Raw genomic sequence first — 16,883 nt, forward strand, 5'->3', positions numbered from 1 at the left:
CACAGCAAGACCATGTGTGAAAGTGTGTGAAAATAATTGCAAGATCACTCGGAAACCCAATGAGAAATATAAGGGCATGAATGTATGACCATCCCATGTGCCAGCTCAGGGGCATCCTTCTCCTCTCTCCTCCTCTCTCCTCCTCTCTGCTTTTCTCTCTTCCTCTTCTCCTCTCTCCTCCTCTCTCCTCCTCTCCTCTCCTCTCTGCTCCTCTCTCTTCCTCGCTCCTCCTCTCTGCTCCTCTCTCCTCCTCTCTACTCCTCTCTACTCCTCTCTCCTCCTTTCTCCTCCTCTCTGCTCCTCTCTCTTCCTCTCCGCTCCTCTCTCCTCCTCTCTCCTCCTCTCTCCTCCTTTCTCCTCCTCTCTCCTCCTCTCTCCTCCTTTCTCCTCCTCTCTGCTCCTCTCTCTCCTCCTCCTCCTCTCTGCTCCTCTCTCTTCCTCTCCGCTCCTCTTTCCCCCTCTCTCCTTCTCTCTGCTCCTCTCTCCTCCACTCTCCTCCTCCTCCTCTCTGATCCTCTCTCCTCCTCTCCTCTCCTCTCTCCTCCTCTCCACTCCTCTCCTTCTCTCCGCACCTCTTTGCTCCTCTTTCCTCCTCTCCGCTCCTCTCTCCTCCTCTCAGCTCCTCTCTGCTCCTCTCTGCTCCTCTCCTCTCCTCTCTCCTCCTCTCTTCTCCTCTCCACTCCTCTCATGGGCAGGTTGGCCTGATGTATGATTGCTGACATTTCCAGGACATCCCAGTGATCTCTGGTACTCTCTGCAGGAGCATACACATCTGTGAGAGCACCATCCCAGTGATCTCTGCAGGAGCACACACAGCTGTGAGAGAACCATGCCAATGACAGAGCAGCGATAGCATGGCCCTCTGGGATGGTTCTACAAACCAGTGCAGTATGGAGCCCGCAGGTATCTTTTCTACTCTCCACATTAATCATCACACAAGGATAAAAACAGATATCTGAATTAATGGTTGCAAGGTTTAGGTTAAAGAATAAGTAGATCGTTAAGAGGCGACATCACGTTTCAGTGTCCAACTGAAATTAATGATTAGATTAGGGAATCTCATGCCAATGGCTTAAGTTCCTGCAGTATTGTCAATGTTAGCAACTGATGATGCTAGCATATCGCAAAACAAAAGGTTAGATTTGAACCGTTCAATGGTAATGTACACTTCTAATTCTAGTCCCATTCCCCATTTTAATAATATTGTGGCATTGCCAGTGATGACTAAAGGTGCGTCCTTGTTGCAGATGCTGGTGTCTCCACTGCCACCCTAGAGTCAGACATCTATCGCAGTTTGCAGGCTGTGCTCAGAGAGCTGGACAGCATACATTCCACTGTTGTGGTCAACAAAGGTACAACCTCCTACACGCACGCGAAAAGACACGCACACGTTCATGCACAAGTCAAAATGTATGACGAGAACAGAGGTCTGCCTGTAATCTATGTTTATGGTAGTCTCTGCCACATCAACAGTTTTTTTTTTGTTTACGTGTGCCTCCTTCTTGAGTCTGCATCTACTAAACAGGGCAATATTGCTCATGCATTAACTGCTAAATCACACTGGCTAAATAGTGAGTTAAACTGCTGCATACACATGATTTGGTCTTGTGCTCTTTATCTACATCCTTAGAAGCAAACATCATGGCACAGCGCATGAGTCATTCACTTGTGTTACTTTCACAGCGATTTAGCTTTCACAAACTTTACACATTTATCAGTCCCTGCTTTGTCAGCAATAGTCTGTCTGTGTATGTGTGTGTGTGTGTGTGTGTGCACATGTGACATTGCTTATGTTTTTGGCTTGTTTGTTTTCGAAGGGATGTTGAGATGGACTCTTCACAAAAAGGTTCAGAAGCATCCACAGTACAGCCTGATCTTAGTCAAAGTGGCCATCAAGGAACTAGAGAAAGTGAGTCAGCAATCTGCTTTCATTTCAGGCCTCAGTAGGAAACGACACATCATGCTTTCCAGACAGTTCCAGAGTGTTTTCAATGTTAATGATGATGAGGATGTGTTGATTGGTCTATGTTATATAGTAAAGGGAGCTTTGAATTGTCTTTGAAATGAATGAATGTAAATGTGGATGAATTGAATAATAATGGTTATTTTGTCGGCTACTGCTAGAGATTTCTCACCCTAACATGTTGTTTGCCTCACGTGTCGTTTGTCCAGGCAGAAAGGCTGGACTGCAAACTGCACATCATCCCCCTGCTCCACACCCTGATCTATGCCATCATACAGGTACGCCACACAAAACCACTAAACCTCTATGCTCACCTCTGCTCCAGCTGCCTCTCTAGTCTGGTGGGCTTTGGACTCTGATCTAAATGACACACACTTTCATTTCACACCAGTGTCGTTTCCTCACACCTGCACTCCATGGTGAAAGCTTTTTGTGACTGATATCGACAGTTTCTGTTGGTGCAAAGAATGTATGTGTGTGCGTGTGTGTGTGTGTGTGTGTGTGTGTGTGTGCGTCTGTGTGTGTGTGTGTGTGTGTGTGTGTGTGTGTGTGTGTGTGTGTGTGTGTGTGTGTGTGTGTGTGTGTGTGTGTGTGTGTGTGTGTGTGTGTGTGTGTGTGTGTGTGTGTGTGTGTGTGTTGTGTGTGTGTGTCTACACTGACAGGAAGGATTAGCCGCACTGTTCCGTCCACATTTCCATTGTGCAGATTAGGCTACGCTTAATGGCCTTGCTGTAAATGCAACATCACTCTCTCTCTCTCTCTCTCTCTCTCTCTCTCTCTCTCTCTCTCAGACAACGTACATTCCTGATGACCTCTACAAGAGAGTGTATGACTTCTGCAAGAGGCTGCTGACACTCCCTCAGCCCTACTGCAGCGTGGGACTCACGTACTCCAGACAGATGAAGATGGAGCGAGGTACCCCAGGTACTTCACACAAAGTCTCACTACATCAACGATAACAGCTAGAAGTGATTTGATTCTAACATATTTTGCTTTACACTTCCAGGTGTTCTCTACCAAAGAATGCTTGTTTCGGAACACAGCCTAAAGAATGACAGCTATCCTCTTCAGAAGAAGTGAGTGATGGATGGAACTCTTACATTCAGGCCATTGATAGTTTGTATTGTCACGTAACCAAGGTAACAATGATTAATAGCGATACTGCACGCTATTTGTGTGTGTGTGTTGTTAGCATGTTCGTATAAACAGTGTGGTGCTGCAGTGTTTCCTGACAAACACCTCTTCAGTGTCCTTGGCCATGAGCGCTGACACGCTTGTGAGCGAGTGAGTTAGTGAGTCAGTCCTGTGGTGGCGTCAGCTGTGTGAGAGCGACCTCAAGCCTCATGTCTCTCGTTCCTCCCCCAGGGTGTTTGTGTTCGCCGACCCGGCCGTGCTCTCGGGCTCGCTGGGGAAGTCCCTGGGGCTGGACATCGAGTCGGGCCAAGGGTTCCAGAACCCGCTGGGCCTCATGCGCTCGGCGGTGCAGCACAGCCTCCAGGCGGTGCTGGGAGAGGAGCGGTGCCGGGGCGCAACGCTGACCCAGGCCCTGCAGGTCAGTTCATGAGTGATGTGTTCTTCCTCGAAAGGGACTCCATCGTTCATCTGTCTTTATAGCTCTTTAGGAGCATCTGTGTATCAACTTGATTCTTATATGGTGTTGGTGAAATGGGTGTTTGTACTTTATTGGATATATTGCTGCAGTGAAACTGGTTTTATAACCGTATGTGAGGTTGAATCTAATCTTGTGAAAATGTCACAACTTTTGCCTCCACAGGTTGGACTCTCAAAATTATCACGTGGTATTTTCAGGTCATCTAGGAAATGTGCCAATGTGAAACCACAATGAAATGCTACATCCTGACCCTTATTATAAAACAATTGGGTTCTATCGCGTAATTTAGTTGTTTCTGATTGGACGAGAGACATAGCACACTAAATACACACTTTGGTATAGCAGCATTTCATCGATGACAGCTCAGCTACACTGGTTGTGAGCAACTAGATGAGGTGATGTTAATTCGAATGTCAAAAACGTAACACTCAATAATGAATCGCAGTGCTAATGCATATAGAGCTGATCATCATATTGATTAGCAGAGCCCTTTAAAATGGGCAGGAGTCTCACAGAGGGAGAAATGGGGCTGTGTAATCAGCGTGACTAGTTCACCCATGTGTTCCAGCTGTCTGTCTGGACAGGCGGGGTGTGAAGAGCCATCACATATGCAGTGACACGGTAGCCTGGATACCAGCCCGAACCCCGTCCAAAAAAATGTTTGGTCTGGGAGATTCGGTCTGGCTTTGAGCTAGTTGGGAGAGAGTATCATCGGTCGGATTATGCCGTACCAATCAAATTGTCAGGGCGGGCTTTATACGATGATGGACAGATGATCAAGCGGTAGATTCGAAATCCTCCCAAGATGGCGGCGTATCGGAGCTTGTTAGTGGGACATATTTTATGTAAATGATGCTATCTACACAACTTTTTTTATGTCTACATTGACTCGGTTAGTTGTGTATGTGCAACACGAATGTTGCCAAGGATTGTATGTCTTAACTGAAGCACTCTAGACCATTATTGTTAGGTCATTGCTAACGCTTACACCAAAAATCCATTGAAACACATCAACGTGATCAAGGCATTTGTCGATCGAAAAGATGTTTTTGCCGTCCTTCCTACGGGATCAAATTAAAGTTTTAATGTATCAGATGGTCATACTACGTTGCTCTGATTGGTTCTAGGTATCCAATTGAGTGAAGAGGCATTTTTTCCCCCTGGTTAGTTGAAACACGCCCAATAATCACAGCCCAATGGGTCAGTATCAGACTCATATTCTGACTAGAATTATGAGTATGACATTGTCAGGCTAGTGACACGGCCAAGGGGAGCGAGTGGTACAGATGGAACAGCAAGCTCAAAGCCCTGCAAGGGGTCAAAGGTCACTGGAGAATCAGGCTGTCAGTGGCAGTGTTGTGTGTTGCAGCACGAGACTCACAGACAGACAGAGGGACAGTGGGACAGGACTGCATACATGATTCAGTACCAGTCCACCAACACATTATATTTGTGTGGAGCAGTATAGAGCTCATGTGTTTAGCAGGGAAGCTGTAATACTAGTAGCGGCAGCGGCACTCTTGTTTAGTCCAACGCCATGATGCCCCGGACATCAGGGTGACATGTGGGATACATGAGAGATGATGTTACACAGGACGTCACACTTCTCTACTTCTCTCTTCGGTGGAATCGCTCATTTGACAGCATTTGTGACACCTCGGTTGCCAGTACAGTATTCTGCTCTGGTGACGTCAGCCTTGTGTGGAGTACACCCTGAAAATACAGCTGTGCACCCCGTATCTACAGCTCATTGTTCTGTTGTGCCAATCTGTAAACTCTCATTCCAACTGCCACACAGAGTGATGCATTGAAAGCAGCGGAGCACTCACTCGGGGGAGATACTGTGGTGAAGTTATGTAATGTTCTCTGTCCCTCGCTGTTGTTGCTCTCGAACTCGCACGGGAGCAAGCTGAAGGCACATCCAATGGGACCCTTCCTCAAAAGGTCCAAGCAGTTTCAGGAGCATCCAGACGAAAGCGTCTTTGGTGGAAGCCCAGATTCATGTATCTTATCAGACCGCACTGGGGGGGTAGGTACGTTACGTCCATAATAGCATTGCTGCTCTCCGGTGCGGTTGGGCTAATCATTACAATCGGAGGCTGTGAATACGTAACTGGAGGCCGTATGAATAGCTAAATCATGGCAGTTCAACCAATAAGAGCGATGCCTGCGATCTTGTAAACTGATTGGCTACCTCGTGGTAGTTGGTGCGGAACTCAGTTGTGACAGCGCAGCTGATGATGAGTCAGTCAGTGAGTCCGTTTTCAGCCTTCATCAGTTCCCTGTCAAGCGTGGCAACATCCCTACCTGCATGTGCTCTGTCTTTTTTCCCGCCAGCAAGTATGTTGTCTGTGGACAACCCATGAGTTCAAGCCCCCCAATGATGCCGACTCGCTAACTGGTGGCAGCCTGCTTTTGTACAAACATGTTTTTCTTACTAGACTAGACCAGGGGTTTTCAACCAGGGGTCCGCGGCCCCCTGGTGGTCCGCAGCGGCATTGCAGGGGGTCCGCGACATGATTCATCCACCATTGATTTAAAAAAAAAAAAATTATAATTGATTCAGATTACTCTTGAAAATGTCTGAAATAAGAAAAATATGTCTTAAATAATATAAAGGAGATTCAGGCTGACAGAAAGTAGCCTTGTACCTATCCAGTCTATGGTAGCCTGTTGTGCTTTGCAAACTACCTACCTGTGTGAGAGAGTTTTTTTTTGTGTACTTGAAGAATAAGTACAGGGCCAGGCTTGAACCAGAGAATGATATGAGACTGTCGCTGTCTACCATTTCGCCACGAATAGTCAGGCTGTGTGGACTTCACCATGCCCAGATATTATACTCACAGGTCTCCCCTCTCTCCACACACGGACGCACGCGCGCACACATGCACGCACGCACGCGCGCACACATGCACGCACGCACGCGCGCAGGCACATCAGTGGGCCGAGGATTTCTTTCTAGTCAGATTGGTGGTCCCTGGGACAAAACCAGTTGAAAACCTCTGGACTAGACTATAGAAAATAGAACTGTCCCACCGACTCTGATAATTCATGGTTAGCTAGTCTTTCCTCCCGATGGGTTTCAAACCCATTGGCAGGAAAGGCTAGCTCCGCCCCTGAGTTAACCATTTTGTTAGCATGAAGAGACATGCCCACCTAGGGGCACAAACTTTATATTCCGTATCAGCCCTGTGGGGCTACTATCATGGCAAGTTTCAGGTGGATTGGAGTCTAAGTATAAGTATGTGATATGGCAAACAACATGAGGCCCTGCGGTGCAGTGGCGGTGTTAATAAAAACACTGAGGGGTCCAGCATCATGGCTCATCACAGGCCATCACATGTCCACACACATGCTGAAAACATTCACAGGGGAGGCACTGAATGAGTTAACTTGTAAAATAATTATTTACAAAATCAATATGATTTTGACCATAATCGTGCAGCCAATAATTAAAAAAAAAAAATTTAGATTAGTTTTGGGCTTTTTGCCTTTAATTGATAGGACAGTGAAGGTTTGGACATAAAATTAAATGGAGAGAAGAGGTGGGAGTGGGATCGGGAAATGGCAGCAGGTCAGATTCAAATCCTTGTCCCCGTGGGCGTTGAAGCCCGTATATGGTTTGGGCTTCTGCTTGCACCACAGTGTCCCCCAGTGCAGCCTCTTTAATGAGATGAGTTGATATCTTCCTTTGTGGTTCCTGTCAGTGCAGTTTACTGTAATGTTTGTTCATTTCTTGCAATCGATATCCGGCTGTGGGGCATGTTGTTGAGGCTGTGGGTAGGTAGTTGTGGTGGTACTATATAGAGTTTACCTTTGTCACTGCCTTTTCAACCGCAGCCAGAGATAGATTCTTAGAACGCTGAGAGCCCTCTCTGGATTCTTAGAACCCTTAGATGGCCAGTGGTTCTTAAGAGTTCTTATATTCTTTTTGTCCAACATGCATTGGAAATTATTCATTCAACTGAAATGATTGATACTATGGTTTATCCTTGTTATTTTTACTTTTCTACCTGTGTTTTAATTTATCTGCTGTGCATAATACATTGAATACTGAAGCACTTACAGTGCCTCTGATTAGGACATGATTTACTGTATCAGAGTGTAATTCTACATCTACCACAGTTCACACCCAGCAACAAGACCACCCCACAGCACTTTGACGTGTTAGCCAGTGGACCACAAACCTTATGTAAGAGGTGTTAAGTCAATAGCACTCAGACTGAGACCACCCTCAGTAGGTAAGCATGCTATGAGTGTGTGGAGTTTACCATCGGCGAGTCCCGTCACCAGAACCACAGGCTCATCAACAGGATGTTTACAGGATCCAGCTGCACCATTGTCTGTTTTTTAGTCTAGTATCACTCGTTTTTTTACCTTGTATTTCTCTCTCTCTCTCCCTATCTCGCTCCCTATCTCTCTCTCTCTCTCTCTCTCTCTCTCTCTCTCTCTTTCTCTCTCTCTCTGTTTTTTAGGGTCAGTCATTACAGGACGTGGAGCCGTACTTCCAGGAAGTGTTGGCGGCAGTGGAACAGAGTGCTGAGAAAGGCCAGGGGGGCGGGGGGTCCCACCTGACAGACAGGCTGCAGCAGCTCTACACCAAGATAGTCAGCGCTGCTGAACAAGGTGACCACAGACTGACACGTCTCCCAGTTCTCTGACGGAGCCAGCTCATTTGAAAAACTTCAATTTGTTCTAGGCTAGCTGTACCTCAGTCAGTTCATCATTCAGTCCCACCGGCTTCTTTGAATGTTGTTTACTGAGCAGCTGTCTGAGCAGCACAGGACGTTGGAGTTTGTTTGTGGTGACATTGGGACGGTTTTGGGTTCTTTCCCTCTCTCTCAGATCCATTGTCCCCCGGGTCTCTGTGTGATGTTCCGCTTCCCAATCCGGAGATGAGCTTCCACGTTTGGACTGAGGAGGAAGACCTCTGTGAGTTGGCCTGCTTTCAGACAGTCTTTATTATTTCCTATCGTATCCTTTAGTCCTCCCCCTGGCCTCAGGCTAATTTTCAGAAAGTTCATTTGATTTGTCGTGATGCCTGTTGCTCTTAAATGCAATACAAAAGAGAGTAGTGTGCCCTACTAATGGCTATTGGTGGCTCACAGTTCCTAATCTTCACTCAATATTTTGGGTTGACATAGTTTCATAAGGAGCACCAAGAGGAAAGGTCAACATTGTTGGTGTTTTTAGTGGGGGCCAGACAACAACTTAATAATATTGTTGTGACTGGTTCAGGAGACATGTCTCATTCAAATAGAAGCCATGCTGATCTCCTAACATGATAGTTAGGTTTACAGTTGAATTGTCCATAACTAATTTATATATACCTTCTTCTATGTTCTACATTCTATATACCTCCTTCTATGTTGTCCCCCATCTTGTTCTTTGTTTTTCTTTACTTTTGTGCTTCTTTTACATTTCACACGTCAGAGGTGACTTTCACTTGTCCTCACACTTTCATTCACTCCTCTCCCCTTTTTGCATTCATGTACCTAAACAGGGAGAGAGCTGACCAAGTTCGTCCGCTCGAATTCCTTCTGTGAGCCCTTCTCTTTCCCGGACGACTTCATGGCCGACCTATCGAGCGACCTGGACCCAGAGATGCCCCGGCACTCCGTCATATCTACCGACAGTGGCATCGAGCGCGACCTGCCGGAGGCGGAGAACGTAGCACCGGCGTCCGGGCGCCTGACACGCCGCGGGGGCATGAAGGTGAAGCCCTCGGTGACGGACAGCGTGACGCTCATGCAGGACGTGCTGGGGGAGACGGACACGTACGTCTGGGGCTCGGCGGGCAGCGGGTCGGGCACCCTGCAGAGACGGGCGGGCACTAACACCAGCGCCACAGCCTTCCCCAAACAGCAGCGGACCTTCACAGCTTGCATCGTTCTGATGGGGGACGACAGGGTGCTGGGCAGGATGGCCAGGGCTTACTACTGGTTCAGGTGAACATTTAGGCTTCTCTGATGCGATCAAATCTGAAACTAAGCTTCTCTGTGTATGGATACGATCAAATCTGAACCTTAGCTTCTCCGTGTATGGATATGATAAAATCTGAAACTTAGCTCCTCTCTGTATGGATACGATCAAATCTGAAACTTAGAAACTTAGAAACGTAGTACGTACATTGTACTTTGCTTTACTTTGAAGTAGTTTTCTATAGAATCATCTTTTAAATGAACATGAAAAAAAATGCAGAAAATGTGCACGCAAACTATTACATAGTCTTTTCTTGAGATTCATTTGACCAGGTAATCTTAATATCACTGTAGTTTAATTTTACTATCACTGTAGAACATTGTAAAAATCCAAGTGAGATTCATAACTTATCTAGACGGTGCATAAGGTCGCAATGTTAGTTACAATTTAAATATTAAAATGTAAATTTCTAAATGAGTGTCATTAAACTGATTGCCAGCATAAAGTTATGGTGAATTGGCTTCATATAAATAAAGGAAGTGGACAAATCCCATACGTGCATGACTGTGTGTGCACGCATCAGCTCTCTTGGTCTTTCAAAGACCCCTTAAAGGACTGGAGGACGTTTAGTCGTCTACTGTGGTTCCACTCCAGTGAGTGTGTGTCTCTGATTTACAGGAAAAGGGAAGCAAGGCGACAGTTCCTCACCACCAAAGTTGACCTGCAGATGTACTACATCCCTGTTTCTGATCAGCCCAGCTCTCCAGCCAAAGTAAGCTTTCGAAACAGAAATTGAGAAAAGGAGTTCTGTTCCAAAACTAGCAAGCTAACTACCTAAGAGGCATGCAAAAACCTTGCAAATACCACCAACAGCCCAGCTGACACTGATATAAGATTGCCAACACACAAACTGGTGTATTTTGGCAGAATAGCTGGCAATGTCATGCTGTGAAAGCTTTTCTTCCATTTTTTGCTAGGTGTTCCAGCCAGGAAACACAGAACTACATAGTAAAAATCCTGGATGGCTAGTGGGAAAGACACAGGTGTTTAACTGTCCTTCACGTGACCATATGCTATCAAAATTAATTTGAGGATGGTACCAGAACTAGTTGCTTCCTCAAAAAGTGTCAAATTGTTGCATAGTGCTACTTTAACTGATCCATTCAAATCCACTCCGCTCCTGTTCACGATCCAGTGGCTGGCCCTAGTGAAAACAATTAAACTGTGTGTCATGTTTAGTTTAGTATTGACAGTGTTGTCTCACAGTCTGTGTCCATTTTGTCATCTCTTCACAGGAAAATACCTCATCCTTGAAGAGCAACCCTTGCTCAGTGGCTTCCTACTTGGGTATGGCGGATCCGTGGTATGAGTGCAACATAAACAGTCTGGGCCACATGATTCCCAAGCTGGCCGAAACGGTATGCACTCCAACCGGTGACATACCTTAAATAGTCAAATTATAGCCAATTATAACAGTTAAATGCCACTTGTACCACATGTAGACATAATTGCAGATAAATACTACCTTGTGAATGCCTGAAAAAAACACTGAATGTGGATTATTCTAGGTTCTCTTACTGAATGTGGTTGTTTACCGAATACTTAATTTACTCTTACTGTGGCTTCTCTGCTCTGTGAAGTAAATACATTTTTGGATGTTTCTTCACGGAAGGAGAAGAGAAACTCCATTTTAAAGGGGAGAAGAGAAAGAACTGAGTCATCCTCCTCAAAATAGTTACACTCACCCCTGAAAAACCCCAGAGTTATGGATGTTGCATATCTTAGTTATCAGTGGAACTATGTTGAATTTATATGCAATGCCTGTGTTAATGTCACAAGCAGACACTAAGGTGTGATGACATGTGCACACTCATCCATTCAGTGTTCTTTTGTTGTGTTGATGACATGTGCATACTCATCCCTTCGGTGTTCTTGTGTTGTGTTGATGACATGTGCATACTCATCCCTTCAGTGATCTTGTGTTGTGTTGATGACATGTGCATACTCATCCATTCAGTGTTCTTTTGTTGTGTTGATGACATGTGCATACTCATCCCTTCAGTGTTCTTGTGTTGTGTTGATGACATGTGCATACTCATCCCTTCAGTGTTATTGTGTTGTGTTGATGACATGTGCATACTCATCCCTTCAGTGTTCTTGTGTTGTGTTGATGACATGTGCATACTCATCCCTTCAGTGTTCTTGTGTTGTGTTGATGACATGTGCATACTCATCCCTTCCGTGTTCTTGTGTTGTGTAGCATTGCAGCCCTGGCATGACATGCGAGCCCAACCCCTTCCTGTCTGATGTCATCTCTTACTACGTGCGCACCGGACTCCAGCCGGTCTACTTCACCATCTATTACATCAAGGTACTGGATCTCTCCTCAGCACAACACAACAGACTGTGTATCTTATTAGAGCTAATTACAGCAGCACTGTTGGGCAGGGCATGCTCCACACATGATCCACAGTCAGTATGCAGTGCATGACAATAGACCTCTTGACTCTAACCAGACTTAATCTTGAAGATAATGAGTGCCAGCATCAATGAAGAAATAGAAGAAAAGGAGGCCAAAAGGAAAAGTGTGTTTTGCTGTACACTGTCATAAATGCTTTTTTTTCAGTGCTGCTGAGAAAATATTTGAATGAAAAATGTCTGACCTTTTAGGAATACTCCTGGTAGAGTTTCTCAGGCCTGTGCCATTAATCAGAATCTTGAACTGTTTTGTGCAGTATGTTTTGTTGTTTTGTGAAGTGTAAATGAATGAGCTAATTCAGCATTTTAAGTTACTATTTGCTTGCTTACCAGTTTCTTTTTATTGTAAGTGTATGCGTAAGCGGTTTTCTGTTCCACCATTTCTTAAGTACTTTGTGTGAAACCCATCTTTGCTGAGATTGCATAGCATTTGTCCACTTTGAAGAAAAAGCCTCTGATTAAAAAAATGAGTCCCTTGACTTAAGTGGAGTTGACCCTGGTGCAGAGCAGGGCCGAGCCAATCAGGAGGCAGATATGCCTAGAGTGAGTTATGATGCAACAGTCGTACAGGCAGAATTTAAAAATAGTTTTGTCACCTGAGTTGACATTAGAATGCTGAAATTGCTAATTATGTGGTTCCTCTTTACAGATCTCATTTTCGAACCTCACGAAAGAGCCATTAGAGGAAGTGTTCCTCTCTCGTCTGGAAGTAGACTTCCCTGATTTTAGAGGCCTCCAAGCTTCTTTGAAAGGTACATGAGAAGTGGTGGATGTGTGTGTGTGTGTGTGTGTGTGTGTGTGTGTGTGTGTGTGTGTGTGTGCGTGCCTGAGTGTGTGTGTGTCACAGTGTATGTTTGTTTGTCTATATTTGGTCTTGATTGCCAACTCCACAGTCTGATTACTTGGTCAAAACAAAAGGGGTTTCCCATTGTGCGCTGCTCTGATGTTTACCCTCCGTGTCACACTCAGACATGTCAATGAGACAGAAGAGGAACTCTCCGGAAGTGTATGGTGCCGCCATATCAGTGAACTACAGAAAGGTGACTCATGCTTAATTTATGCAAGAACCTGTTTCACCCTCAGTCCCCATTTCATTACAAGTAACAGATGAAAATACATTGTTCATGTCAGGATAGGTTCACTTTTTGCTGAGAGGAAGTCTATGAGCTATAAACCTGTAAACCAAGCCAACAGGACTACATTTGGTCTGAGCTCTGACCTCTGCTAGGGTTACTATAAAATGTTATAAAATACTGTAATGCGGTTTATATACAGTGCGGTTTATAGTCAGGAGAATTCTGCAGTTATAATAATGAAATTATTTGTCTTCATTACCATACAATAATACACTCAGCTGCCCGTTTATAAGATACACCTAGCACAAACTAATGCAGTCCAATACATACACGTTCAAAGAGTGATTTTCAGTGTCCTTTGGAGTGAGTGAGGACACAGGGTTCTGCTTTATAGGCAGGCAGCCTTGGTTCACTGAGTCTAATCTGCAGAATTAATGAGGGATCATTTGCCTCCCAAGTACTCCCTGAATTATCACGGTAGATCGGTTTCTCAACTCTAATCTTTGACCTTGTGTCCTCTGTTACAATTCGTGCAGGTGTCGCTAAGCAACAGGGAGGCTGACAAAGCACTGTCACTGAGGGTGTCTGGGGTTCAGATCTGTGCCATTCCACCCAATGAAACCGAGGGTAAATTAAGCTAATTAGCTATTTAAGCTAACTAATAATATAGCCTACATTCATTCAATGACTGCATGGTGTATTGTATCGTGGATGAGATCTAGGCCATCTGATTCTGCTTTGGCTTTTAGCTTCCTTGTTCACAGGAAGTGCACACAAACACACACATATTGACGGACCAAACTGTTTAAAGAGTTATTGCAGATGGTGTTTGGCAACTGAATTCGCCGTTGATATTGAGGCTGGTTCATCTTATTGTTCAGAAAGATTTGTCTATGCTGTAAGGGATAAATCACATACAATACTGTTAACTATACTGTGTGCATGTTAATGCTTTGAAACACTACAAAAACTTCGACTCGCAAGCCACTAATTGAATATTTATGCCTGTGTTCTTTTCAGATCTCAACTGTCTTACTGTTAACTTTACTGATTCAAAACCCAAAAGTAGCTTGGTGAGTCAATTCACATCCATTGTCCCTTATTCATGTTGTAGTTAGACTTCCAATGTGGATATTAATGCTGACCAAACACTACAATATCTGTGTTACATCAACAGGGACCAAAGATTAGGACCTGCGATATTAAAATCAGGTCTCTGGAAAGAGCAACATTTACTGTTTGCCTTGACAATGACTCTCGCAGGACTTTCAAAGATGTTCAAAGGTAAGATCATAAGGAACTGTTTAATAACTCTCAACTATCTATCAAGCATGTCATCTAATATGTTGACAGCTCTTTGTTTGTGAATCCGATACAACAAGAAATACATTTAAATTGATAACTAAATGTATTTGTTTGTTTTTTTGTTTATTCACAGTATTGAGATTAGTCCTTGTCTCGATCCTGGATACTGCATTCAGAAGACAGTGAGGTCTAAGTTTAATGTCGAGGAGGACAGTGAGGCTGGACTTAGCAAGTATATAAATAAGCGTCTGTCACTGCCCATCAACACATTTGCTGGCATCATTCATTGACAAAAAAGTCTCGGTCCAGACCTGTCACCAGGATAAAGTAGACACCTCTACTGGTTGCTTTATTGATGTGAAGGCATCAGAACTCCTGTAGACATATCCTGACGTTGACAAGTTCCAGCCCAGTCACTTCTGGTCACTGATGGACGACCGTTTATGAGATATGAGACTTTTCACATGCAACAGAAGAACACCAATACTGATTGTGTATTACAGCTAAGAAGTTAACGAAGACCTCTTTCTCCGGGCAGAATGCTGAAACACAAGTCAATTCATGGTCATTCAAACTGGCTGGGTGCTTGTAGCGGACGGGGGGATCACCAGGGGCAATCACTGAACCGTACTGTGCTGTAACATATGTGCTAGTATATCAATACTGGTATATTGATTTTGTATGGTTACACCTCTCTCTCACCAGTTGCTAATCATATGACACTAATATTGATGATTCAGTGATACCTAGTTGATTTTGCATGTGGTATGATTGGTTTCAAGGACATTCCAGTGTATTTCTGTCAATGGTCAGGCTATAGGCAACTGCCATTTCGATTTTTCAGGGCAGATTAGTTTCAAACTATCTTAACCCTTCTCACATCTAACATTTTCTGTTTCAACTTAAAGGTTGAGTCTGCCATTCTAATCAAATACGCTTTTTGTGAAATTCAACAAATTGCACCTCACGGTCCTGTAACTGTCTGTCCCTTCTGTGTGTACACACAGTCCAAGCTCTGTGAATCGGAAACAAACAGGGTCCGGGACTGAGCCAATTCCGGCCAATCAACACATTGCTTCATGAGCAGAGAAGGGAGGGGTGTAATTTGATTGGCTGTTGAGCTCAGATATCAACAATCTTTCACCAGAATCGTGGACTTTTCAAGGCACTTATTTTATGATTATGCCACACTGGTTTTAGGCCTCATGTAAATTCGGAAAGAAAGAAGGACTTTATGTTATCATACAGGACTGTGGGCACTTATATGGTTAATTTTGGGAGCTAGAGTACGTATCTCAATGGATGTTCTTTTCACCTACACTTATTGATGTGGATGTCAATGTGAACACACACTGAACCGATGCTTCACAGGCCAGATTGGGCTCAATATGATCAATCTCTTCTGCAATGCAAAAGGAGGACATCATCATTCAAACCATTTCTCTGTCTTCTGCACCTGTTTTTGCACACACCGGTCTTTAATGATAGAGCCTGTAAGCCTGCACCAAATTGGGGTGATAACAGACCATCACAGGCACAGCAGCCCTTGGAAAAGCCTTCTGCTTTTATGAAGGTGTGACTGCTGCTTGGGTGCTTTTCAAGGCCAAGTATCGCTCCACTTTATATCAATTGTGCAATATCCTGGGAGGTCAGTTATTGTTATATAAGAGAGATTGCGAGTCCAATTTTCTAGGGGTTGAGAAACATTTGAAGGGCGATGCTTGTAGCCTAATCTGTATATCAGGATGTTTTTTGTTCAATAGTTTCTTCAATGTAAGACATTCATCTTTTCAGGATATGAAACTGCACAAAAATGGCCTCAGCTGATCTGAGCTCAGCAGACTTCGGCCAAAAGATGGAATATACAGCAATCCAGCTGATTTACCCACCAATTGCTTACTAATGATGCTATCACATTTTGATGGAAAACAGAATATATACACTATTTTTAAACACAATATACTGTTACTTTTTTTGGTGTAATTTATTTCATAATTTTGTAAATGGAATTGTTGTACAAATGTATACGTTATGTACATAGATTTATTTTTAACTCAACATTAAAGTATGACGTTTGTAGAGAAAAATGACTGAATGGTCTTTTCAGTGAAGTATGTGATCAATTTTGTGAGAAAAACATTTACAAATACCCCGTGATTAGCAAACCAATAGAATGTGATTCATAAATGTCCAACGTTTTGCAAATATGCACACCATGTTTTATACACACCTCTCAAACAAACACGACACGTTTTGCAACTCAAAATACAACTAGCAACCAATAAAAGAAAGATTGCACAAATGTAAACAAAGAATACAAATAAATGAACCGCATTTTCCATGTCTGTATAATCAGTTTTACAAGTGGAACACATTTTTTCTACAAGTACACAGGAACCATGTCATTTCTGGATAATCAGATTTTTGGCACGGTTGCAAAGGCATCAAGGAGCAGCAGGAGGCGCTACAGGGACATCTGCCTTCCACTCACCGCATCAAATTGGTGGATGGTGTAACTAGAGAACAA

The 16,883-nt window shown here is 44.1% G+C and overlaps 1 protein-coding gene across 1 annotated transcript; it reads left to right on the forward strand.

Moving 5' to 3' along the window:
• Positions 1-667: 667 nt before the first annotated feature.
• pik3r6 (phosphoinositide-3-kinase regulatory subunit 6) lies at positions 668-16,311 on the forward strand. Its single transcript, XM_080832103.1, has 19 exons — positions 668-903; positions 1,248-1,352; positions 1,818-1,909; positions 2,173-2,241; positions 2,755-2,887; positions 2,970-3,039; positions 3,329-3,515; positions 8,051-8,201; positions 8,421-8,507; positions 9,079-9,523; positions 10,176-10,269; positions 10,793-10,915; positions 11,758-11,868; positions 12,625-12,727; positions 12,945-13,015; positions 13,588-13,678; positions 14,072-14,124; positions 14,229-14,335; positions 14,490-16,311. The coding sequence occupies exons 1-19, from the start codon at positions 855-857 to the stop codon at positions 14,644-14,646; spliced, it is 2,298 nt and encodes a 765-aa protein (XP_080688229.1). The 5' UTR covers positions 668-854; the 3' UTR covers positions 14,647-16,311.
• The last annotated feature ends 572 nt before the right edge of the window (positions 16,312-16,883 follow it).

Source organism: Sprattus sprattus (genome assembly GCF_963457725.1).
Source record: "Sprattus sprattus genome assembly, chromosome: 1".
Lineage (NCBI taxonomy): Eukaryota > Metazoa > Chordata > Actinopteri > Clupeiformes > Clupeidae > Sprattus > Sprattus sprattus.